Source organism: Emys orbicularis, chromosome 2, assembly GCF_028017835.1.
Source record: "Emys orbicularis isolate rEmyOrb1 chromosome 2, rEmyOrb1.hap1, whole genome shotgun sequence".
Classification (NCBI taxonomy): domain Eukaryota; kingdom Metazoa; phylum Chordata; order Testudines; family Emydidae; genus Emys; species Emys orbicularis.
Genome location: NC_088684.1, coordinates 265,385,559 through 265,411,078, shown reverse-complemented (window position 1 = coordinate 265,411,078; position 25,520 = coordinate 265,385,559). Strand labels below are relative to the sequence as shown.

The 25,520-nt window shown below is 42.1% G+C and overlaps 1 protein-coding gene across 1 annotated transcript; it reads right to left on the bottom strand.

Moving 5' to 3' along the window:
• Window positions 1-1,313: 1,313 nt before the first annotated feature.
• ACBD5 (acyl-CoA binding domain containing 5) lies at window positions 1,314-25,469 on the bottom strand. Its single transcript, XM_065397937.1, has 6 exons — window positions 25,409-25,469; window positions 24,608-24,784; window positions 22,821-22,941; window positions 20,157-20,229; window positions 12,618-12,729; window positions 1,314-1,379 (listed from the first exon to the last, which is right to left on the bottom strand). The coding sequence occupies exons 2-6, from the start codon at window positions 24,681-24,683 to the stop codon at window positions 1,369-1,371; spliced, it is 393 nt and encodes a 130-aa protein (XP_065254009.1). The 5' UTR covers window positions 24,684-24,784; window positions 25,409-25,469; the 3' UTR covers window positions 1,314-1,368.
• Between the last annotated feature and the right edge of the window lie 51 nt (window positions 25,470-25,520).

Genomic DNA, 25,520 nt, shown 5'->3' with positions numbered 1-25,520 from the left:
TAGCCTGTATCAAAAGTTGTTCCCCCTGCACTAGGTGAACAAAGGGGGAAACAAAAGTCAAATTACACGTTTGTACATGGCTATCCCAGGCTTACTAGCTAAAGGGCTTTTTACAATGCGCAGATTAATCACAGCCTCATGGGTTACACAGATGATTTCTTTTCCATACATATTTGAGGCCCCGCTTAGAATCATGTTTTTGCTTCTACAATAAGGCTTATGTGCATGAAGCACTTTACCTCATGCTGTCTGGATACATTTCTAACACCAATCAAAGACAGAACTGTTCTTTTCCATTGCCTATTATACATAGACCATTTTACTATTTGGTCTTTGTTGCTGTCCTTCATAAGCACAGCCTTTAGAGAAACCTATGCTTTCACATCATGCTACCAGAGCTAATTAAGTACAAACCTGATCTGTAAACTATAATGCTCTGCACTTACACTATACAGCATATGCACAGGTTCACTAAACCTCCTTTATTAATGTTAGATGAAGGGGCTTTTGACTATCAGCCTCTCTTGTAGTGGGCTGAACAGCTGATTCTAGACAGAGAATCTTGGGCCAGTGACGGATTATTAACAGTGACACCAATTGTTGACTCAGCATACCCTGAAGCAGAAAACAGCCAGGCAACTGAGGCAAGACAGAGGAAAAGATTAGGTTTTTCTTTTAAACAAGGCAAGAGAAAGGAGGAGGAATGAAATTTTCCTCTTTGCACTTTCTCCAAAGCCGTTTATTTTAATATTTTAACATATTGTTATAGCACCACAGTGCGAGCAGTGAAATATTCTCTAATACTGCACAAGAGAATTGGCGTGTGTGAGAGAGGGTGGGAGGCTCAGTTTCTCAGGCCTTACTACACTGGAGCCATTGCTGGTTGGTCACCCTTGAAGCTACATCAGTGCAAACTCCTAGTGCAGACAAGCCAAGATGAGATTTGCACAATTGGTGCCCTAAACTGGGATATACCATTCTGATGTCCACTAATCATGCCTTTAATCCTTTGTTTTGTAATAAGCTCATCCTGCAGAGAGTAACAGCATAATAGTGGAAGGTTTTAATTCACATATTAAATGCTAACTGCCTTCCTACCACTACCCCAGTGACAAAACATACTGAATACAACTCTAAAGCATAAGAGGAAACAGGTTTAAAAGACATCCCTCACACACCAATCCTAAATTTTTATTCCCACTCTGAAGGTGTTACTCTGCTGTGGTGCAGCTTCCCATCCAACCCACTCTGTTAAAGCATCTATAAACTCCATGGTAACACAGGTTGCAATTTCTCTTATCTTCTGGCAAAGCTTTAGCGCCATATAAATACTTCTTTCTTGGGTTACATGGTATAGCCACAGGGTTGTCATAAAAATCCTAAGAAAACAATTATAAACAATCATGTTTGACGGCAAACACTGCAGAAATAAATCAAACATAAAACAAAAAAGATGTGGAGGATGTTTCACAATGAAGAAAGCAGGGAAGAGTGCAACACTGAAAGCACCACTACAAATAAAGACTGGTGCAACTGACATGAAAGGCTTTCTGAAAAATACAACTACTTAAAAGCAAAACTTAATCATTATTACTACCTTCTGAAAGCAAGTTTCGTTAGAAAAAATAAATACATGTTATGAAAACAGAATCACTTTTTTCAAGTGGGATTTGTCTTCCCAGGCTTGCCTACATACACATTTCTGCACCAACAACTGTCTTCCAGACAGAGATATGCTCTCCAAGCATACCCAGGACTTCAGTGAATACTATTATTACTATAGCACCTAGGATCGTTAAAGCCTAAATACTGAATGAAATGTAGCTGAGAAAATAGCTTTACAGCCACCTCTGTAGTTGCATCGATGCAAATTTCTAGTACAGGCAAGGGTAGCTGTGATTTACACTAGTGTTCCCAGAAACTTGGGTATATGGCAACAGTGCAAATCATGACTTCCCTTACCTACAGTAGGAGCTTGTACTGGTGCAGCTGTCAATGGTTGGTATCTGGACAAATTCCTGAAGACAAGTACCCTTTAGGATGACAGGGCTTAACAGTACTACAGTGGTACCATGTTCTGCTTCTAAGGGGCGTGTAAAGGTGAGTGCACTTCATAATGTTATACAACCATGTGGTGCACAACCTCTAGCTGCACTGAAGTCCACACCAAATTTTCATATAGGTTTATATGGGGTTTTAATTAAATGTAAAGGCACACAGTTATTTTTAATTTATAAAGCACTGTAAGTGTACAAAAATAGCATTTTAAACAGACAATGTGTTGCAGGGTACAGGGAAAATTCTATCAATTAGGAGACTGCTTCACTGAAGCTAATTTCTTGCGGGTCTGGCTAAAACTTTGAGGTGGCTATGAACATTATGAAATTGAGCTGATTAGGTGACTGCTGTTTGGATTTATTCAGATTCACAATAAGAAGTCTTGTTCACAAATAAGTAGTCTCAAAGAAGGTTATAGAAATGAGCCAGCTTTGTAACTCGGAACATCTGTCACTTGCCCAGCATTTACAGAAAATAAAAAAAAAATTCTTTCATGAAACCTGGATCAGATAACTGTAATTGAATCAATTCTAGCTAATTTTTGACTTCAGTTCCTTCAGGCTCAGCTGGAAGCGAATCTTCAAAAAACTTGAACTCTTTTGTCCTTCTAAAAATCTCTGAACCATTGATCAATGTTATTTTAAACACTAGAACATAAGAATGTCCATATTGGGTCGCAATCAATGGTCCTTCTAGTCCAGCATCCTGTCTTCCGACAGTGGCTACTGCCAGATGCCTCAGAGGGAACTAACAGAACAGGCCAATTATCGCATGATCCATCCCATCTTCCAGTCCCAGCATCTAGCAGTAAGAAGCTTAGGGACATCCAGAGCATGGGGTTGCATTCCTGACCATCTTGGCCAATAGCCATTGATGGACCTAGCCCTCCATGAACTTACCTAATTTTTCTTTGCACTCAATTATACTTTTAGCCTTCATAACATCCTCTGGCAACGAGTTCCATAAGTTGACAGTGCATTGTATAAAGAAATGCTTCTTTTTGTTATAAACCTGCTGCCTATTAATTTCATTGGGTGACCCCTTGTTCTTGTGTTATGTGAAGGGGTACTTCCTTATTCACTTTCTCCACACCATGCATGATTTTATAGAAACTTCTTGATCTATTCAGCATAGGGCTGACTGTCACATTTTTTGAGCATGTTAGGAAGTCAGAAAATGGAAAAAGTCATTTATCAGAAGCAGTAATATTGCAGCTAAAAACAAAGACGTCCTTCACCAATGTCTGCCCTCTGCTGCTACAGCAGCTGCAAACAAAGTTGCTCACTCCCTTTTAAAACCTTAACAGCTGCAAGCAAAGGGTTCACATACTTCTTTGAAGTTTAGCATTTTTATATAACTGAAAATATTTTGGTGAACTGTTGATAGTCAAGAAGTGACTTAATACTTGCAGAGGAAGGAATACTCAGAGCCCTGCAGAGTTAGCGGCAGAATGAGCCTTCAACATAAACAAACTTCCCAGGATAAATGTTGCTAAGACTCCTTGATCTGTTCAGACTATCTACTTTTCAGGTAGAGAGTCTGGTTGTCTACTTTCCTCCCACTACCCACGCTGGCTGGTATTCCACTTCTCCAGAGGTAAAGGGTACTAGCCCAAGGCTGTGGATTGTATTCCACAGACCTAATAGGTTGTCTTCTGTGCTGTCCAAACATATTAGATAAATGTTGATTAACTATATTACTACTGGTCATTTAAACAGAAATAGCCAGTTTCAGGCTTCAGAGTTAACTCTTCAGTTAGATGAGATGAGGGAGTTCACACAGTTCAGAATCCTCTGTACACTCAGGAAGACAGTACTGCAGCAGTTCACATTTGGAAGGTTTCCTTTGCAAGCACAAGGAGCAGAAACTTCAATGAGAAAAAAAAGTCAAAAGCTTAAATTCTGCAGTAATCAAGGCCATCAATGAGCTACAGGAAACACCTTGGCAAGCCAAAGTTGAGGACCATGATTCTGCTGCAAGCTTTCACTAATTCAAGAGTTACATTGATGTGCCTTTGAGGGAGACATGTCCAGTTTTTAGGCAAAGATAACTGCCTTAGTACTGAGATTAAATGTTGTATCTAGCTAGGTGAAGATAGCTACCCCAGTTCGTATTTCTATGTTTTTTTCTAGGTAGTTCCTGTAGCTTTGAGTCCAGGAACTACAATTCCCAGGAAGCACTGGGGACAGGGAGGAACAAAAGGAGAAAGAGGAGAAGAAAGGAACAGTGTGAGCTCTGTGAAAGAGTGAGGGGAATAAACCTCACCTTTGCCGTTATCATAGAACCATAGGGTTAGAAGGGACCGCAAGGGCAGGGAGTTAGACTAGAAGACCAAGATGCTGGATTTGTTGAGTCTAAACCATCGAAGACCGATGGCTATCCAGCTTCCTTTTGAAAACCTCCAGCAAAGGAGCTTCCACAACCTTCTTAGGCAGTCTGTTCCACTGTCCTTCTGTTCTTACAGTTAGGAAGTTTTTCCTGAGATTTAATCTAAAACTGTGATGCTGTAGTTTGAACCCATTGCCTCTTGTCCTGCCCTCTGTGGCAAGAGAGAACTCCCCCCCCCCATCTTTTTTATGGCAGCATTTCAAGTATTTAAAGAATGCTATCATGTCCCCCCCCAATCTCCTCTTTTCCAAACAAAACATACCCAGTTCCTTCAGCCTTTGCTCATATGGCTTGCATTCCATCCCTTTGATCATTTTTGTCACTAGCCTCTGGCTCCTTTCCAGTTTCTCCACCTCCTTTCTATACAATGGTAACCAAAACTGGACACAGTACTCCAGTTGAGGCCTAACCAGTGCCAAGTAGAGCAGTACTATTGCCTCCCATGACTTCCATGCTATTCCTTGTTAATGCCTAAAATTGCATTTGCTTTTTTTGCAACAGCACTGCTGATTCATGTTGAGGTTGTGATCTACCACAATTCCCAGATCCTTCTCAGCAGTGCTGCTGCCAAACCATTTTGTATTTGTGCATTTGTTTTTTCTTCTCTGAGTGTAGAACTTATATCTGTCTTTATTGAATTTCATTTTGTTGACTATAGCCCTGTTCTCCAATTTATCAAGATCCCTGTGAATTTTAGCTCTATCCTTCAAAGTGTTGGCAAACCCCCCTTAGCTTTGTGTTCTCTGCAAATTTGATCAGTATGCTCTGTATTCCTACATTCAGGTCATTAATAAAGATGTTAAACAGTACTGGGCCCAGAACAGATCCCTGTGGATTCTCACTTGAAACCTCCCTCTAATCTGACATCATTTCATTAATAGTTACTCTTTGTTTGCAGTTGTTTAACCAATTATGTATCAAGCTTCCCGAGTTTTCCTTAAAGAGGTTCAGGTTCAAAAGAAACTGGCGATGAGCATAGAAGACCCACAGATAAACAGAACTCTGATTTATCTAAGTGCCTCATGATTCCCTGCTGCTCTGACATACTATTGCTGCTCTCAATGAAACTCCACTGGCCTGTAGCCTGCTGCTGTCTGCAACTGCAACTTGCTGAAAAGACATACAGTAACTCCTCACTTAACGTTGTAGTTATGTTCCTGAAAAATGCGACTAAGTGAAATGATGTTAAGTGAATCCAATTTCCCCATAAGAATGAATGTAAATAGGGTTAGGTTCCAGGGGGATTTTTTTTTGCCATACAGTACAGTACTATAGTTGGGAGGTGCCCCCGCCTTACCCCACACAGGCACAGCCCACTGGCACTGGAGACAACGAGGCAGGCAAGGAGGCTAAAGGTGCTGTAAGCTAGGAGAAGCACATTGCACAGCAGCAGCTTCCCCTACTCTGCAAGCACCAGGGGTGGGGGCTCAACCCTTGGCCCACCCACGCCACCCCTTCCCCCAAGCCCCCACCCTTAACCCGCCTCTTCTTCCCCCCCACCCTCCCCCTTTACTCCACACACCGCGTCCTCTCTCCTCCCCCGCCTTCTGCCCGCGGCAATCAGCTGGCTTGCCCGTGTTCAGGAGGCAGGAGGGAGGAGCGAGGACACGGCGCGCAGGCTCCCCTCCCTCCTGAACACGGCAAGCCAGCTGATTGCCGTGCGTAGGAGGCAGGGGAGGGAGGGGGGAGGTGCGCCGCATCCTTGCTCCTCCTCCCTCCCTCCCGCCCGCGGCAGTCAGCTGGCTTGCGATGTTCAGGGGGGAGGAGCGAGGACTCAGCGCGCTGGCTCCCCCCTCATTCCCCCGCCTCCTGCCCGTGGCAATCAGCTGGTTTGCGGCTTTCAGAAGGCAGGAGAGGGAGGGGGAGCCTGCGCACCGAGTCCTCGCTCCTCCCCCCTCCCTCATTAACGCTGCAAGCCAGCCGATTGCCACGGGCAGGAGGGGGAAGGTGCTGATCCGCGGGGTCTGCCAGCAGACGGGAGGCACTGTAGGGGGGGGAATAGGGTAGCTGATAGGGGGCAGCCAGCTGTGGACAAAGCAGGCAGCCAAACAACATTATAACGAAGCATTGCACACCTTTAAATGGAGCATGTTCTGTAATTGAGCAGGGATGCAAGATCGAAATAACGTTAAGCGAGAGGACGTTAAGTAGGGAGTTACTGTATTTAAAGGGGCAGTGTCTATTTTTTCATAGTCCTCATTTTTCTCAGCTAAAGCATTCCTCTGCAGTTCTGAATACCCGCAGCTGCACAAAAAACAAGTACAGGTCCAGTCAGCCATTTCTGTGACCAGCATTTCTTACCAGCTGGTTCTTCTCCACGTTTCTTGCTCAATTCACTTGATGTCTCCAATTTGCTTCCACCACACTTATTACCATCACGCAAGTTTTGCCTCCACCATTCTTTATGCCTATCCCAAAAGATCCTCTGCTCCCATGGAAACAATGGAAGTCTTACTTCAGCAACTATACGCTTGCTATAGAAACTTCTGCTTACATACAAGAAAAGCGGAAAAGCTTACTGCTTTATTGCCTTGGTCCTGATGGGCAACAAATCTTCAAGCATCTCCCTCCTCTTACTGACATACTGCAAGATGTGACTCCATATGATGCTGCTCTCTGAGCCCTGGATGATCATTTTGATCTTCTACTAAATTGTTGAACAGTTCAAGTTCTACTCCTGCATAAGGGATGTTTCACGAGCCCATCAACCACTATGTAACTGCATTACATGAGCTGAATGCAACCTGTAAATTTGCCAGTTTTACAGATGAAATAATCAGAGACCAAATTGTCATTAAGATGAACAGTTCCAAGATTCGTGAACAACTCCTCATGATAAAAGGCCTTATTTGGAGAAAACCATAGAAACTGCCTGGCAAGCGAAGAGCACCATACATTGTGCTAAATCACTTTCCATGACACCAGATGTCTTCCAGCCTGCAGAGGTTAATGCAGTCCAAGATGACAGCACGGAAAGCTTCTTAGTCTGTACTCTCAGTGCCTATTGCCCTCCCACACACCACACTGCTACCAATGCTACAGGTGTGGTGACCCTGGTCAGAGGCAGATTTTCAAGCGTATTCTGCCAAGAAATCAGGATGCAAAGGGGGGGGGGGGAAAAAGGACATTTTTCTAAAGTCTGCTGACAATTTTGTATCTAGAATTCTCACAGTTGAAGATGATGGTAAACTGAATCCCAAGGGTGTTTTGAATATGACAGGAGATCATTACACCACTCCACACTGAGTTGATGGCCATGTAATGATGACGTTAGTGGATTCTGGTTTGCCTTACACTGTAATTACCAACCAGCTCTACCATGTGCTTTGCGCCAGCTCCCAACTCGAACTGCATCCTCCAGACACATACCCCAGAGGGTATGGTGGATCTCCCATCCATATCAATGGCTATTTTACAACTATCCTTGAGTCCAAAGGCCATAATGCACAAGGGAAAAAATCTATGTACCCCAAAAGGGAGTTTCTATTTTAGGATGGAATCAAAGGGATCTTCAGATGACATTAGATCCAAATAGTAGAGAACCTGTCCTACAAACTAAGGATAGGCTACAACCAGAAATCATCTGACTTTCCAGAAGTTTTCACCGATACCAAAGATGTTGCCAAAAAGTTCAAGGACAAGAGCCTGCTAAAAAACAAACAATGCAATGCCTATGTAGCATAAAGTGCTAAACATACCAATTGCACACAGACAAACAGAGGAAATTCCCAAACTATATAAAGCAGATATCGTTGAACTAGTTGATTTATCAGAATGAGTTTCTCTTCATTCTCATGAGGAAGTATAACGGTGCTATCTCCATATTTGTGGATTTGATAGATCTAAACTTCAGCACTGTTGTGGATTGTCATCCTCTGCCCAACCTTGGTGAAATGCTGCTCAACTTAAAGGAGGCAAGAGTCTTTATGACCCTTGATTTAGTCTTAGCTTACCACCAGATCCCCTTAATGGAAGAATCCCACAAGTACACATCTTTCATCACTCCAGAAGGTCTGTTCCAATTCAAAAAAAGATGCCATTTGGGTTAGCCTCTGCAGCATCTGTATTCCAGAGAATGATGCATTGGATCTCTGAAGAGACAAGGGGCATTACTTTCAAGATGATATTGTAATGTATGGTAAAGATGAATCCAAATAAGATGTCATCCTAAACAAGGTTATAGAAAAACTTCAATGACATGGACTTACCATCAGCAAGAAGAAAAGTCAATTCCATACCAACTCAGTGACATAACTCGGACATACAATCTCTCAGAATGGCGTACAACCAAAACCAGACCCCATGAAAGCCGTGATACAACAGAGCCCAACAATAAGGACAAACTTTGATCTGTCTTGGATTGTGTACTCAAAGTCTACACAGCAATTTGCTATGAAAGTAGTTCCTTTGCATCATTTCCTAAAAAAAGGATGTTATGTTTGAATGGGATGAAGTGTGCAAGAACAGCTTTAACAAGATCAAACATGCAATTTCAACCAGGCCAACTCTAAGACCCTTTGATTCTGAGAAGCAAACGATTGTCACAACAGATGCTTGTGAGTATGGTCTTGAGCCACACCTTATGAGGATGCAAGAGAGAAAGATGAATGGATTATCATTGCACAAATCTCAAGGAATGATCACAGTCTCAGAGTGAGCAACAGCCATGAGAGAAGACAAGGCACTTCATGATCTAAAGACTTCCACAGTCCATGGATGGCCTTACAGGAGGATGACATCAGAACACTTACAACCATGTAGAAACATATCACATGAGCTGCCCCTTATAAATTAATAGATTGAGACTTCACCATCTTTTGTGCCTACACTTCTGAAAGAATGATTGATTTTCCTGGCACATGAAGGAAACCTGGGAATGAGTACAACCAAAAGACTACTGCAACATGACTTCTGGTGGCCAGGGATGGATGAGCAGCTTGAGGAAATAATCAAGAATTGTATGGCTTGTGCTAGTACTGATAAGTTATAGAAACCTCCAGCATCCCTCTCACACCAGTTGACTAGCCCAACTGTCCATGGGAGAAACTGGCTCAACATAATGGGACCATCTGACGATTACCCTGTTATGCAAAGGTTTCCCATAATAATGGTAGACCATCATTCAAAGCAGCTGGAAGTTACATTCACTGGAATGGTTACTGCTGAAATAGTGGTTAACTTCATGTGATCAGTCTTTGGCCGAGAAGGATTTCCCAAGGAATTGATAATTGACAACAGAATGCAATTAACCTCTGCTGAAATGCAACACTACTTCAGTAGCAATAATCTCAAGCACAAAATAGGGTTGTTTTTTTTATACCAGCCAAGAGTCAATGGTGTAGTTGAGAGAATGAATAGACTGGTGAAAGAAAGTCTATAATTTACCAGTTTGCAAATGAGACCATGGAAAAAAAGCTTTACGTGTAACACTGTTTGCTTACAGGACCACTACAAGGGTGAAGAGTATCACCCTTCAAACTGTTAGAGGATGTAAGGCCAATACGTGACTTACTATCTGTCAAATGCTTATTCGGTCTCCTTTTTCAACCAAACCTTCAGGTGAAACTATTCATGAATGTGTTAAGAATAAAAAGGAGAAATACAGACAGTATAGAGATCATAAGAAAGATGCTAAACCTCACAAGTTTTAAACTGAAAATTTTGTTCATGTGACGCTCCCATGCAGAGTCAAAAAATGGTGCTCTAGATATTCCTGTCATCTGCAGGTAACAGAAATCTGAGGAGATTCTGCTGTATCCATCGATGGAAAGAAATGGAATATTTCAAGATTATCCACAGCTCATCAGCTAGCTGCTGAAGAAGAGAATCACGATTTCCACCTTGGACCAGAGAACATCAAGGACACTGATAGCGATGGACAATCTATACTAGTAGGAATTGCTCCCTCACTTAGTCTCATTCCTGCCTCTCTGGTTATTAGAAGTGTTAGACAAAGGAGACTGCCGAAAAGATTGGAAGACTTAGTTACTGGACTTAAGTGATGGTTTGGAAGTGACTGTTAAAAGTTTTACAATTATTATTTTAAAGGGGACTGTGTGTTGTAGCTACCCAGGTGCACATACAAACACTATCTGGGGTAGCTAAGTTTTGTTCCTAGGTGGGTCCTATAACCTTGAGTCCAGGAACTACAATTCCCAGGATGCATGGGAGAAGTGGAAGGAGATGGAAAGACCGAAAGAATGTGAGCCTGGTGAAGAAGTGAGGGAAATAAACCTTTGCTGTTATCAAGCTTCCTGAGTTTTCCTCAAAGTGGAACAGTACAAAAATTAAAATGGAAGAAAAATGGAGTGGGGGGGACGACAGGACTCAAAGAAGGCAGAGTGGTCCAAAGGCTAAGACACTGGACTCAGATTATTGAAAGAATAGTATTGTAAGTACTAATTGGTATTTATAGCTTATTACTAAAATATTAATTTCTTCAGTGGACTGGGGAGTGAGTGACGGAAGGATTTCTTCACATCCCCAATGTAATCACTTTGTGACAAAATTGAAAAGAAATTCACTATTAAGATTCTGAATCTAAACCTATACTAAAGTAATTCCACGTTACAGAGCTTCAGATTTGTGCATGCTATGTACCACATCTGTTACAATATTAATAGAGCCAGATAAGGCTGAAACTTGAACTTCAATTTTGAATTTTCTTGATATGGTTAGTTTGCATCAATAATGTTATTTAAATGAAGATACGTTTTCTGATGTTAACAAAATATACTTGTTGGAGTAACAAATTTAGGATCCATTGTATTTTGGTCCAGGTGATCTAATTGGTCTTTTTTGTCTTTAGTTTCTATGATTCTCTGTTAGTTTAGATTTAGCTACTTTTTAAAAAGTGGCTTTTGGCACTCTGTACCATAGATTCCAAGTGAGTCAATCCTTATTATGCAGATCACTGACCTGAATCTGCAGATATTCTGTTACAATCTTGCCTGTCAATCCAGCTGCCAGGCAAGCTCATTAAATACCAGACCTGAAGCATATGCAGTTTTAGTTGAAAAAAGTGACCCTGCTTTTAAAGTGGCCATTTAAAAATTCAGCCATTATTTTTTTCTCTAAAAAATGAAAAAACTATGAACATATAACTGATTGGCTTAAACCCGGGCAATTAAAGCCATTTTTGAGTTGTAAAAATGCAAAAAGCACTTAAAACCAGATTGCCAAGTTATTTTAAAAATGTATATAAAAATTAAACTATAGAACAGATCAATTTTTAAAAAAAAATTCCAAACATAGGCTACATATATCCAACTTTATCTTGAAACTTTAGCCAGGTTTAAACTCTTAAACCAAGATGGAGACAGACAACCTTACCTGTAATGTTTCAACAGTCTAATTATCAAAACATTTTCATAGAATCAACTATGAACTACAACAATGTTGCAAAATAATAGTTTCCACAGTGCCTTTTTACATAACTGAAATTACTAGGTTTGCCACCTGTCAGATATTCACAGACTGTTAGACTAGTCCCTTCTCCCTTGAACTCGAGCATTGGGCAATGCAGACTGCAAGTACAGGGGAGGAGATTACAGGTCCTTTATTATTTGTCTGTGGAATCCCATGCATACTTGTACTGAGGTATAAATAATGATTTAAAAATTTGCAGGAGAGCAAAAAAGGTTACTCAAGCTGGATGAAAGAATAAATAAATAGACTACCAACTACAGCCCCCAGCTTGCCTGCACAGAATTTAAAAGGCCGTTCTTATAAATAGAGAGGCAGAAACTGGATTTTTTTTAATTCTCTCACAGCAAACAGAGGCTCTGCAGTGAAGTTTTCCTCTCCAGCACCGAAAACATTTGGTTAAATTCCAAACATGCTATTGGACCTTCCTGTAGTGTTTTTATTTTTAAATAAAAATTAATGGTGACAAACCCAGAAGTCTCAAGTGTTGCAGGGAATTACAGCACATAAAACAATGAAACAGATGGATTTACACAGAATTTATCATTCCTACCTTCTAAATATTTAGAAACTTTCTCCAGTCGGACTGGCATATGGTAAAGGAATGAAATAAAAAGATGCAACATTTAGCTTTAAATAACTATTTATAGAAATTAAACTGAGAATGAAAAGTAAGTTAGTTAAGAGAGTCTGAATTTTTGATTATTATTTGCAGTACAAAATAAGGAGGAGGTATTTATTCAAACCTGATGTTAGGCCAGATCCTCTGTTCTTTTTATCCTCTACTATTTCATAGAATGGGCCTATCACTTGTAGTAATTCTTCAACTTTCTCCGTCATTGGCATACTCTCAAGAATCTGTACGAGTCCAAAATACAAAATGTCTTGTGAAACAATATATTAATGATTCATTTTATTTTACTTGGTGCCAAATTTCCTGATGTTCACTGCAATACTCATATAGCAATAACATGTAACAAAATAAATTTTATAACACCCTGTGCAACTCTGCATTTTAACATTATATAGCAACTCCATTCACCAAATAATAGACCATAATCTCAACCAAAAGCAAAACAACTTCAGGATTTTTAAAGCACTGTTTATTGTAGTTAAGGGACTCCATCAGCATATCAATTACAAATTCCAACATTCATTATCTCAGCCATTTCAAACTAAATCAGGCAGAAGTTTGAGACAGGTGGGTGTGATCATGTGCAATGTGCTTTTTAATCAGTTTTTCTTTGGAGAAAATGAAACTGAGGGAGCTCCTTCCAAACAGAATGTTCTTTTCATTTGACACATCCCATCCTCTTTTGACTGGGTGCAAGCACCATGTTATGAGGTGCCCATTGTGTCCTTCTAATTTACCAACTGCATATATAAAGAAAAAAGTAAAGCCACTGTCCATAGCAAAAAGCCCCCAAATCAGAGGGACAGAATCAAAGTAAGGACAGTCCAAAAATCACATGATCAAGACAGAAAATTAGGGTCCAACCCTGCTCCCTTGAAGTCAGTAGGAGCCGGAGCCGGTTTTCAGTTTACTAATCCAACACACCCTAGCACCAGAGCAGGCATTCATATCACAGCAAGGTGTGCAGTCAAACAGACATTAGACAGAACAGAGATGGCAGAGAAGATGCTGAAACTGGCAACTAAAAGTAATAAGCCTGCCAAATCTTATCACTAATTTTCAATTTTCTAATTCATTTGGGTGGCTTTTGCTGATTCCCCCTTTTAAGCAATTGTGACGTTGCACTCTATAGGATTTTATGAAAATATGCTAATGTAACTGGAATATGCTTCATGCAAAAGGTCTCTTGTAAGATATCATTACTAAGTTTATAATCTACTGAGTGTGATCATCCTATTTGTATAAATGTATCACTCTTGTATCTGAAACTAGAAATATGAAATATAACTCTCAGGGCCTATTGTAATTATGCAAAGTGTGGGCCATTAATGGTGGTTTGGAATCTTGACTCCCATTAACCAAGACAATTGACTGCAGATGGGTGTGTTTTAACTGTAAGTCTTCCTGTATACGTGTGTGCTGGCAAGTGGGTAATGAAGTCTTACAGTGACATGTGATCATGTCACCTGAACTGGAATCCATCTTTAACCTGGTGCTTTTCCATTGAGGAGGGGGGCGGGGTGGAAACCCAGAGGGACAAAGGATTCCCACCTTATGCAAAAGATATATAAGTGGGTGGAACAGAACAAAGGAGGGCCATCATGAGGAATCCCCTAGCTACCACCTGAGCTGGAACAAGGACTGTATCAGTGAAAAGGATTGTGCCCAGACTAGGAAGGCATCCAGTCTGTGAAAAAGACTTATTGAAACATCTTTCAGGGTGAGATTTTATCTGTACTCAGTTGTATTACTGTATTAGGCTTAGATTTGAGTGTTTTATTTTATTTTGCTTGGTAATTCACTTTGTTCTGTCTGTTACTACTTGGAACCACTTAAATCCTACTTTCTGTACTTAATAAAATCACTTTTTACTTATTAATTAACCCAGAGTATGTATTAATACCGGGGGGGGGGGGGGAAACAGCTGTGCATATCTCTCTATCAGTGTTATAGAAGGTGAACAATTTATGAGTTTACCCTGTATAACCTTTATACAGGGTAAAACAGATTTATTTGGGATTTGGACCCCATTGGGAGTTGGACATCTGAGTGTTAAAGACAGGAACACTTCTGTAAGTTGCTTTCAGTTAAGTCTGCAGCTTTGGGGCAAGTAATTCAGACCCTGGGTCTGTGTTGGAGCAGACTGGTGTTTCTGGCTCAACAAGACAGGGTGCTGGGGTCCCGAGCTGGCAGGGAAAGCATGGGCAGAAGTAGTCTTGGCACATCAATTGGCAGCTCCCAAGGGGGTTTCTGTGATTCAACCTATCACAGCAATAATTCCAGGAAAAGATGCAGGCAGTAGTGGCAGCAAACCCTCTTCCTGTAAAACAGCAGCAGTAGCTATGGTAAGCCCTCCTCAGTCAAGGCACCAGGCAAGGTAGCAAGTAGTGGCAAAAGAAGCTACAGCAAACCATCTACAAGCAAAAGCCCCACACAGATCAGCAGCCATGGCAAACCCTTGACATGCACAACTCCAGGCTGACTGGCAGGTGGCAACAAAAGCAATCAAAGCTAGTTTTGCAAACCAATCACAAGTTATCAAAAAAGCAACACTCCCATTAAAGAGTAGCTTCAGCAAGTTTCCAATCCATTTTGAGCATAAACAGAACAAATTATTCTATATTCTGAAGGGGGAAACATGTAAACTGCTCAGATACACTGCTGGAAATTAGCAAGAGAGATCAGATACCTTTTACCACCTTTTCTTTTATACAGCTGTAGAAAATTAAAACTTTGTCACAGCCTACCTTGGTTTGCAGTGCATTTACATCTACATTCTGTGCTTTCAACTCAACTGAAAAAATTGCATCAAGCTTAAATATAAATGTCACTGCTGCTCCTCCACACACCTCGCAAAAACCACCCACATAATCTGGACAGTTCTCAGAATCATACTGGGCTTTAGCCACAATAAATTTGAATAGGAGTTGTGTGGTGAAAGTCCTTTTGAAAATGTATGTATACAGGTGAGCACTATTGGGGTGGAAGGACTATGGCTCTTGTCTCAGTCTTATTTCAGCCTTGGCAGTAGGGAAGCTACAAAGTAAACCCGATCACTAATCTTGTGTTTGGGTCAGGTGGGTGAATTTCACCTGCCCAGCCACTCCATACTCTTTCTGCACAGAGCCAGAATCAAAGGCTCTTCCTGGTGGGTGGGAGTGGGGGGGTGAGGTGGGCTGCCCTATACGACTTGTGGGCACACATACATGTGTGTTTTATCAGGTTATCCTCAAAAGGGAGAATAAAAATATATAAGATAGATCCATTTTAAACTTCAGCTATGGCAGCTCACTGGTGCAACATTTATTCACAGAAAGTCAACAGGAAACAAAACTAAGCCAATAAATAAATAAACTAACAACCACCATCACCAACAAATGCAAACTTCTGGAAAAAGAATTACTGGTTAAACAATACTAATAGCTAATTACTTTAAATTGGAGAATGTACTGTTATTTTTAAAATACCCTTTTGCACACAGCAAAGTTGGATATTTGGAAGATTTGGAGACTCAGAGCCATAATACAACAATTCACACTGCAGTCATTCCAGAGCAGGGGGCCTCAGTGCTAGAGAGGGTTAAATGAGCACAGGTACTGTAGGAGGCATTACTGGGATACCTTTGACTTAGGGTTGCTAACTTTCTGATTGCAGAAAATCAAACACCCTTGCCCTGTCCCAAGGCCCCACCCCTGAGGCCCCGCCCCTGCTCACTCCCTCCCTTCTCCCTCTGTCACTCACTCTTCCCCACCCTCACTCACTCATTTTCACCAGGCTGGGGCAGGGTGCTGGGGTGTGGGAGGGCTCCAGCCAGGGCTGCGGGCTCTGGGGTGAGGCCGGGGATGAGGGGTTTGGAGTGCAAAGGGGGCCCCGGGCTGAGGGTTTTGGAGTGTGGGAGGGGGTGCAGGTTCTAGGAGAGAGTTTGGGTGAGAGAGGGGACTCAGGGCTGGGGTGCAGAAGGTGGTGTGGGCTCTGGGTAGCACTTACCTCAGGGGGCTCTCGGAAGCGGCCGGCATGTCCCTGCGGCCCCTAGGTGCAGGGGAAGCCAGGGAGGCTCCATGCGCTGCCCTCGCCCGCAGTTCTCATTGGTTGCAGTTCCCGGCCAATGGGAGCTGTAGAGCCAGTGCTCAGGGCAGGGGCAGTGGGCGGAGCCTTCTTGGGGACTGCAGGGACATGCCAGCCACTTCTGGGAGCCACGCCTTACCCCTGCTTCACCATTGACCGGACTTTTAACGGCCCAGTCAGTGATGCTGACCAGAGCCACCAGGGTCCCAGTTTTCGACTGGATCGCCCAGCCGAAAAGGATGCCTGGCAACCCTACTTCGGCTCTGTCTTCCATCCTTAGCAGCAACTGGAGGAGGCATTGGGCAGGAAGAGGGATGGGTGTTTAGTTTATTGCATGGGTGGTGATGAAGCTTCCCCTGGGGGAGGCTAACTCCCTGTCCTGCCTCTTCTGCTGTGGCCACCACTCACACTCCACCCCCGCTCTGCCATAGGTCCCCACCCCTCCCTCAAAGCCCACTCCCCTTCCCCCGCAAGACCCCCTCACCCCTTCCCCTCCCATCCCAACATCCCTCCTCACTTCCTCTACCCCCATTATAACTGCTGCTCATGTCTACTTTAACTGTGATTCCAGAGGCTAGTAAGGCACCTGAAAAGTCTAGGGTTTTTGCAGATAATAACTTAGAAATTAGCTGACAAGAGTACCGTATCTAATTCCTATATAAAGAAAGAAAAAAAATATACACAAACACCAATTAAAGCCATATTTTAAGTTTATATGTAAATTTAGAACAATCAGGAAATAATACAGTAAAATATTCCCAATCGTAAGCCTTGAGGTATCAGTTTTGGAGCCTTAACACAGATATCAGAAAGACAAGTTTGATACTTTTTACACTATCTTTAGTAGAGCTAAATAAAAATAAATAAAATCTAATTCCTTTCTCTAACAGACACACTGTATTACTGCCATTATCGCCTCTAGTTTAGTCAACAGTTTTTCACTCCACTAAAAACTATTTTAATTTTCACTTACATGATTAAAATTTCTCTCTTTTATTAAGAAGGGAATTTATTTTTCTACTTATTTTGGCATTTATGTTTGCCAATCACAATCATGTAAGTGACTAACATTTAACTCCATCATTACTATTAGTGTCAGACTTGTAACCGCATTTATTTTGGTACAAATTTTAAGTTACTATACAGTGTCTAAAGTTATGTGTTTAGATCAGTTTTTTCTTTTTTAAACTGGCATTGCTAAGGTGAGTACAAGCTAAATTTACATTCTAGAAGGATGCTATTATTGGACTGTACCACTTTAAATAATGAATGACAAAGCATAATATGGCAATAAAAGTAATAATGATCATTGCTCCAGCCAGGACAGGGTTAGGCATTTTAGAAATTACTACTCAAAAAATAAAATTTAACTTTGAAAAGAATAAAATTACAGAGAATATATATTTCAGTAGGAAGTACCAAGAGATTACAAACAACAATTATAATATTACAAGTGAGAGAGCATGAGGAGGCGGGAGAGTGGGAGACGGTGAGAGACACATAGGGAGAGTGTGTGTGAAACTGTGAGTGTGCCAGAGTGAGTGTGTCAGCGTGCTGTCTCTTTAAGCCGAGCACCCAGGAGCATGAATGCTTGTTCAGCAGCAGCCACAGCTCCCATTCCTGACCCAAAAGGAACCAGCACTGATAGGCTCCTTGTCCCCCCACCCCAGTTCAGCAGACTCCCACTCGGCCACAGCCACCTCTAGCAGCAGGTGAGCTCCCCCAGCACCCTGCCACCCATGAATCAGCTTCCCAAAGAAATGGAGACTGGCAAATTTTGAGGTGGCTATAGCCCCACAAACCCCCGCCCCCAGCAGCATGCCTGGCCAGAATTCTTGGGCTTTATGTGGATAGAAGGGATTTCACCCTAAGAGATTGTTTGCTATCAGTTTATCTTATGATAACCTTCAGAGGGCAGTACTTTCATTTAATTTTACTATTTACAGTACTGTTCGTTGATAGTTATTTTGAAGAGAACAGGCTACTTCTATTAGTTATTTCAGTGGGTCTTTTGACAGTTAAGATTATGAAGTAATGAATGGCCAAATTCTGCATTACTCGCTCAATTAAAACTCCCATTAAAATCAATGAGAGTTTTGCTTGAGTGAAGACTACAGAATTTGGCCCACTATCCTTAAAAAAAAAAAAAAGTAGTAATTAAAGAGCAAGAATAACATGGTGGTTGGTAGAACAGAAATAAAATGTTATAAAAACGCTTTAAAGGAGGTTAATAGCCTGACTTAGAAAAAAAGCTAGCATAGTCTGAATGAAAACTGCATGCTCTGTCCTTAATACTAACCTGGCTATAGTTACATTAAATTACATATTTGTCCATACTGCAGCTCAAAGTATGTAAGATCGTTCACTGTTTCAGAAACCTCCTAAAAGGGCTGCAGTCAAAAGACAGGATGAGTTAAGGACAGAGTGGCAGTCTTAACTCTGAATTTGTCCAGCTACTTTAAGAATTTATATTATGCTCATTAAGATAACTAGGAACAGTTATAAAAAAAATTTAAAATCTCTATTCCCAACACTAGACCAGAAACATTTGTTTGGGTCTAAATCAGACTCCTATACACTATAAATACAGGCAGTTTCAAATCTAGGTTCTAACTCAATGGCCTCCAAAGTTCAAAGATGTTCAGATCCAGAGTTTTGGTTCGGCCCATTTTGTTAATTAACTCGTTCATTAGCCCGTTCGTTTATAAGCTGAACCCCCAAGATGGTTAGGTAAAAATAGCAAAAACTGTATGACCCTTTCATAAGCCAACCCTATATTTCAGGGGTTGGCAAACTTTGGCTCCTGGCCCATCAGGGTAAGCCGCTGGTGGGTCAGGACCCAGCGGGTCGGGACGTTTTGTTTACCTGGAGCGTTCACAGGCACAGAGGCCCTCAGCTCCCAGTGGCCGCGGTTTGCCATTCCCAGCCAATGGGAGCTACGGGAAGTGGCACATTGGCTGGGAACGACGAACTGCGGCCACTGAGAGCTGAGGGGCTCTATGCCTGCAGACACTCCAAGTAAACAAAACGACAATGTATTAGATATTCAATTCAGTGATTCCATAGAGTTTAAAACCATCAAATTTTGGTGTAGACCCATTTATAAGCCAACCCCCGCTCTTTGATGAGTCACTTTTTTACCAAAAACATTCAGTTTATGAACGAGTATACACGGTACTTTAAGACTCTTCCATGCAAGGGTCCCACCAGATCTCAAACTAGAATTCAGATGCAAAATTTACTGCAAATTCAGCTTTTTTCCTTTGGGATCTCTCTCTCTCCTTCCCTAGTTTGTTTGAATCTCCTGCAGTTTCAGTTCCAGTCTTTCACTACAGCTCACTTGCCAGAGCTGCATTGTATTTGGGCCTGTCATTTAAAACATTATGTCAATGGGTTCCCTAGAGCTCTTAAATGTCAAAACTATCACCATCAGACAGTTTAGGGTTAAGTTAATTCAGCAAACTCACAACAGAAATGAAATCCGATCTGGAGCTTTGCTAGCAGTTAGTGAAATATTTTCCTTATTTTTCTAATGTTCTAGAAATAAAGATACTTTAGAAGATAGACAGATTTGAATTACTCTTACCTTTTTCATTTCTTCAACATATGCTATCATGGCTTCTTCTTTGGGCATATCCCCCAAAGCACTCCAAGCATCCCTAGGAATGAAAACCACGGACATCTTCAGAACACCCATGGTCTGCCTATATTTTTCAGTCCAACGTTAAGGAAAGTCTCTCTTATTATGTCTGCAATTTTGTGTGTAAAAAAAAAAAATTTAACTTGCTGATTTGGGAGCATAATCAGGTAATTGGGCATCTACAGAGAGACAGCATGATCCAGTGGATAGGGGACTGGACTGTGAGTCAGGAGACAAGTTCTATTCCAGATTCTAACACCGACCAACTCCTTGGCATTGGACAAGGTCAGTTTTTAAAAGATATGGGACCTTCAAAAAGGTATTTTTATATTAGCCATATACATATTGCTGCTGATGTATAAATACAACTAGAATTATGTACAGGTCTATTTAATCTTTTCTATTAAGCCTTATTCCAACAGGAAAGTAGCAGCCTAAAAATAAAATCGCTTACTTATCTCTGACACAATATACATTATGGGTTTGGGGCCATATTGTATCCATTCATAAAAAACACAGGTGTACCAGGAAACTTTGAAATTCCAATGTCAATTTCCTTGCAAGCCTTCCCTGGGGGGATGGGAAGAGGTTTGCGGAGTGTTTTATTAAATTTAAATGGAATAGATGGGCTAACCTAATTAGTTTAATTTAGTTACTGTTTAATGTTAAACAGTGCTGAATAAGATTGGTTTACAGAGACTTTAGTCTGCTTAGTACTGTGGCAAACACACTATTAAAAATTAATAAAAATTTAAAAGAAAGATAAAGAACAGTAGGAAAAACAGTAAAAATATTTGAAATGTAACGTATTGAATAAGGCTTTTATTTTAACAACATCCATTTTTCTTTTTCTCTTTAGCTGGAGAAAGTTTTTAGAAGGAAAAACAAAAAACAACACCCTTGTTTGACAGTCTTAGATAGTAGATCAGAGATGGTAATAACTGTCCTTTGGGGGAAAAGAAAAGAAGTTAGTTGAGATGGATTGGAGCTGTTGTAGTTAAAGTCCAATCTTATTTTATCCCAGGTGGTGTTCATCCCAGCGGGAGCCAGTGGTGATATCATCTGGGTCCCCCTCTCTGGCCTGATCAGGATCTCTCTCAAGATCAGGATAATGGAGGCCCAGAGTCACAGGAGATGGTGGGAGTGGCTGTGAGGATGGTGAAGCTCATTCCAGTAGCCAATTTTTTTACCTAAAGTCTCTTTCCTTAAGGACCCAAAATAGGAGTGATGGGTGAAAATTATTTTGTCCCCCACCAGAGGCCTAATTTTTGACACACCAGTTTTGGTTCACTGATTTCTGGTTCTACATTTTTCTTATTTATCCAGCATGATCTTAACACAGTCCTTCAGTTATATCAGTATGCCTTGTTGCTTGGACTAATTCAATCTGGCTGGCTAGCTCCCTTTCATAACTTTTCCCTGTCAACAGTTGTTATATGTTAGTGACATTTTATTCACTTAAGCTCATAATTAGAGTAAATTTGTAGATCCAATTATTACAGCCGAGGACAGGGAGGAGTCTCCTACCTCCAAGGATCCCTGAGATACAGGAGGAAGAGAAATCCCATCGTATGCAGAGCTGGCCTTAGCATTTTGGGGGGAGGGAGAGGGCGGGGGGGGGGGGTGCATACATGTCACTGTACACAGGGAGGGTCAGCAAAAGTTATTCAGAGACATTTCAATTTTAACTAACTAACTTTAAATAAAAAGCAAGCCAGGGAGTGGTTGATTTTTAGGCCTCTTGCTATAGAAGTGGACCTCAGATGTTTGAGCTGGGGTCCATATATAGTTGCCAATGTTTTTTTAAAAAGCCTTTCAAGGTATGATTGTATCAACGTAGGTTTGGAGACCATAGTTTCCCTCCCCCCAAATGCCGAAGAGCTTGGTGTGCACATTGATTAACTTTAGGATTTGTAAAGCGCTTTACCAACATTAATCATCATGATTGCCTGTGAACTAGGCAAGTAGTATTATCTTTATTTTACACACTGGAAAACTGTAAGGTACTGCAAACATAGAGTGATCTGACTAAAGCCACAGAGGAATCTATGTCAGAACTGGGATTAGAACACAAGATTCCCTTACTCTCAGTCCTGTACTTAGTTCATTTGATCCTGTCTTTCCTACTATTAAATTCTCCATCCAACTTGTAGTAAGAGCCCAGATTGTCTGTTCTGTAATGGAACCATCTCAGGACAGGCAAACAGAGGGAAGGAACTTGTTGCCACAGCCCTAAAAGCACTACCCCCCTACGGCTGCAAACTGATTTGAGCTCCCCTAAATTCTGGGGAGAGGAGGAAATGGACAGATCTCGTTGTAGTACCTCTGCAGTAAGCAGCATCCTCCTCAATTTTAGAAGCAAAGGGAATGTCCTCTCCCCTATTTCTGAGATACCATACATCATTTAAATGTAAAGGCTGGAACACACGGGGAAAATCCACAATATACATACCAATTTCATTATCAAGGGAAGGGACTTTTTGAAACACAAACACACACACACACACACACGTACGTAGGTTTTGTTAACTGAAGTCTTTAAAAAGAGAGAAGATGCTCTTAGACAACGTTTCAGTACAAATAACCAAACAATCTCTCATACACAATTACCATTTATATCTACCAATAGGATCCCAGAATCCAGGTCTTGGACTGTTACAGGGTCCTTGGGTTGCTTGCTTATAAAAGCTATAGAACTTGAGCATCATTTCATTCGTTGGCTGGAATGAACCTAGTGAAAACATATTTTAAAATCAGTGGAAAGTGACATTAAAGCCATTTAGTCTCTTTTACGCATTGTTAATATTTCTGTGGGAAATTAACCTGCACTTCTTATAACTCACAGTATGATAAAGGGTCAGATCCTCAAAGGCACAATTCCCCCTGGAGTCAATGGAAATGGTGTGGTTAATACATTTTTGGATTAGGCCCAGAGTGAATATTTACTGATTGAGGGAAAATTTCAGACCTAGTTTAAGGGGCTGCATGATCAATGACATTGGACTTTAAGCTCCACGTTCAGACAGAGGATCTACTAAATAAGTCACCTTGACCACTTTAAAGAGACACAATCAACTTCACCACATTTGTCTGGATTTTGAAAAACTATTTTTACTTAGAACAAATAACATAATTGACAGATCTGAGATCAAAATGTTTCACTATTTCTTCAGTTTGTTTACTTTAGGCATTTGACAACACTTTCTGTACAGTCACTGTTTTCTCAAAAACTGAAAACACTTGTACAGACAGGAAAATCTGATTATTTGGCTGAGGGAATTCATGCTCAGGCATTTCTCCTGAAACAACTTTTAAGTTGAAATCTATTCAAGTTTTTTTTTTTTTTTTTTAAAGCTGATAATTATCCTTTAATTTTTGCCCTCACAAAATCAATTATAGTTTAAACCAGTATGTGGTGAGTTTTTGGCTTCTCTGTTAATGGAAGATAATCAGTGTCTATCTGATAATAGCAACAAAGAAAAACTCTAGGGGGGAAAAATGTCTTGTCCTCAATTTTTGAAATTCTTCAAGCACATTTAATAACTTTCTTTACTCTTCAAACTAACAAATTCACAATGATCGCTGTGAAGTCATAGAATCATATTAGGGATTTCAAGAAGGCAAGTACTTTCTCCTACTTTTGCAACAAAGGTGGAATGGGAATGAGTAGGATAGTAAAAGCTACTTTGTTTACATCAACAAACCACCTCCTACACAAACAAAATGCAGGCTTAACATGCTCTGGAGGGACAAAGAAATTTGTTCCATGGCATCAGGAATGATTAAACAAATTTTGAACTGATCGGGAAAAAATATTAAAAGCAAATTTTAAAACTTGATCTGCTGGGCCCCTGTAAACCCTTACAGTACAGTATTTATTGAATCACTAATCGCAAATATCAGAAAATTGTAGATGATGCCATGTCTTTAAGTGGCTGAACAAATAAGTTATGAATAAGCTTTTGGGCCTAGAAGGCCCATGTAAGGGACAACTCTGTCACCATGTTTAATGGCTGGTGTCACTCATCTGTCAGTAATTCCCTAGCCCTGCTGGGGACTCCCTTGCATTCCGGCTGCCTGCCAGGTACCCTCGTTTAGAGCTCTAGAGGGGGCAGTGGGGAGGATGTGGCTGCCCTGGCAGAGCTGCAGTGAAGGGGGTCAGGTTTATCTTGTCCTGGCGGGGAGAGGGAACAGCCAGTGATTGCTCTCCTGGGAAAGTGGCAAGGCTGTAATCGACCTGCGCTCCAGACGGCAAAAGAGCAGGCGAGCGTCCGGGTCCGCAGGTTTCCTCTCCTCCGGCCGGTGTAGTGAAGGATACTGCTCCTCGTAGGAATGTGCTACCGGTAGCACTTTCCTATACTTGCACTGACACAAGCCTTCTAGCCCCGCTCACTTACCATTTTTGGGCAAGCTCTGAATCACCTTCACGGCCGCCTCAAACCTGGTCTCATGCACCGAGCCGGTCTCCGCCATGCCCCCCTCCTTCTCCTCAGCCACAGCCGGGCTCGAGATGTGTCAGCTGGAACCGTGCAGCAGCAGCAGCAGCTTCCCCTCCCCGAGGCGCCTGCATCCAACTGACCGGAGACAGGGGGGAGCGGAATGGGCGACTGCTCCGCTTGCTCCAGTGCCGCCACCCACGGCAGGAGCAGCCCCGCTCGGGAGAAACTGACTGGGGAAAAGGGTCCAACACTCCCCCTACATCTCAGCCCCTCATTCCCACCACCCCTCCCCATCCGCCCGACCCCCTTCCATAACCCAACACTGCCCATTGCCCCCTCCCCACCGCAACTACCTGTGACCTCCCACCTGTCCTCTGCCCACCGCCCCGAAACGCGCCCCCCCCCCCAGCACTACCCCTCGGAGCTCGCCCCGCCCCGAAACGCGCCCCCCGCTACCCCTCGGAGCTCGCCCCGCCCGCACTGCCCCTCGGAGCTCGCCCCGCCCCGAAACGCGCCCCCCGCTGCCCCTCGGAGCTCGCCCCGCCCGCACTGCCCCTCGGAGCTCGCCCCCGGCACTAGGCACAACCTGGCAGTTGAAAAGGCCCACAATAAATAGTCGCCCTTTTCCCCAGCTGTTAAGAGCAAACACGGTAGCCAAGGCAGTGGCAGCTGGTCCTGCTCCTCTTCCCCCCACCGCGCAGCCCCCGTAGCAAATTGAGAGCGCGCGCAGTTTGTCACACACACTACATGGGCACCTACCTTTGCCCAGGGATCAGGCCCTCTTGTAATGTCTCCCAGCAGCGGATCTCAACTCAGCCTTCTGCTTGCTCCCGCCCCGAGGCATTCTGGGAAACGTAGTCCACTCTGCTGC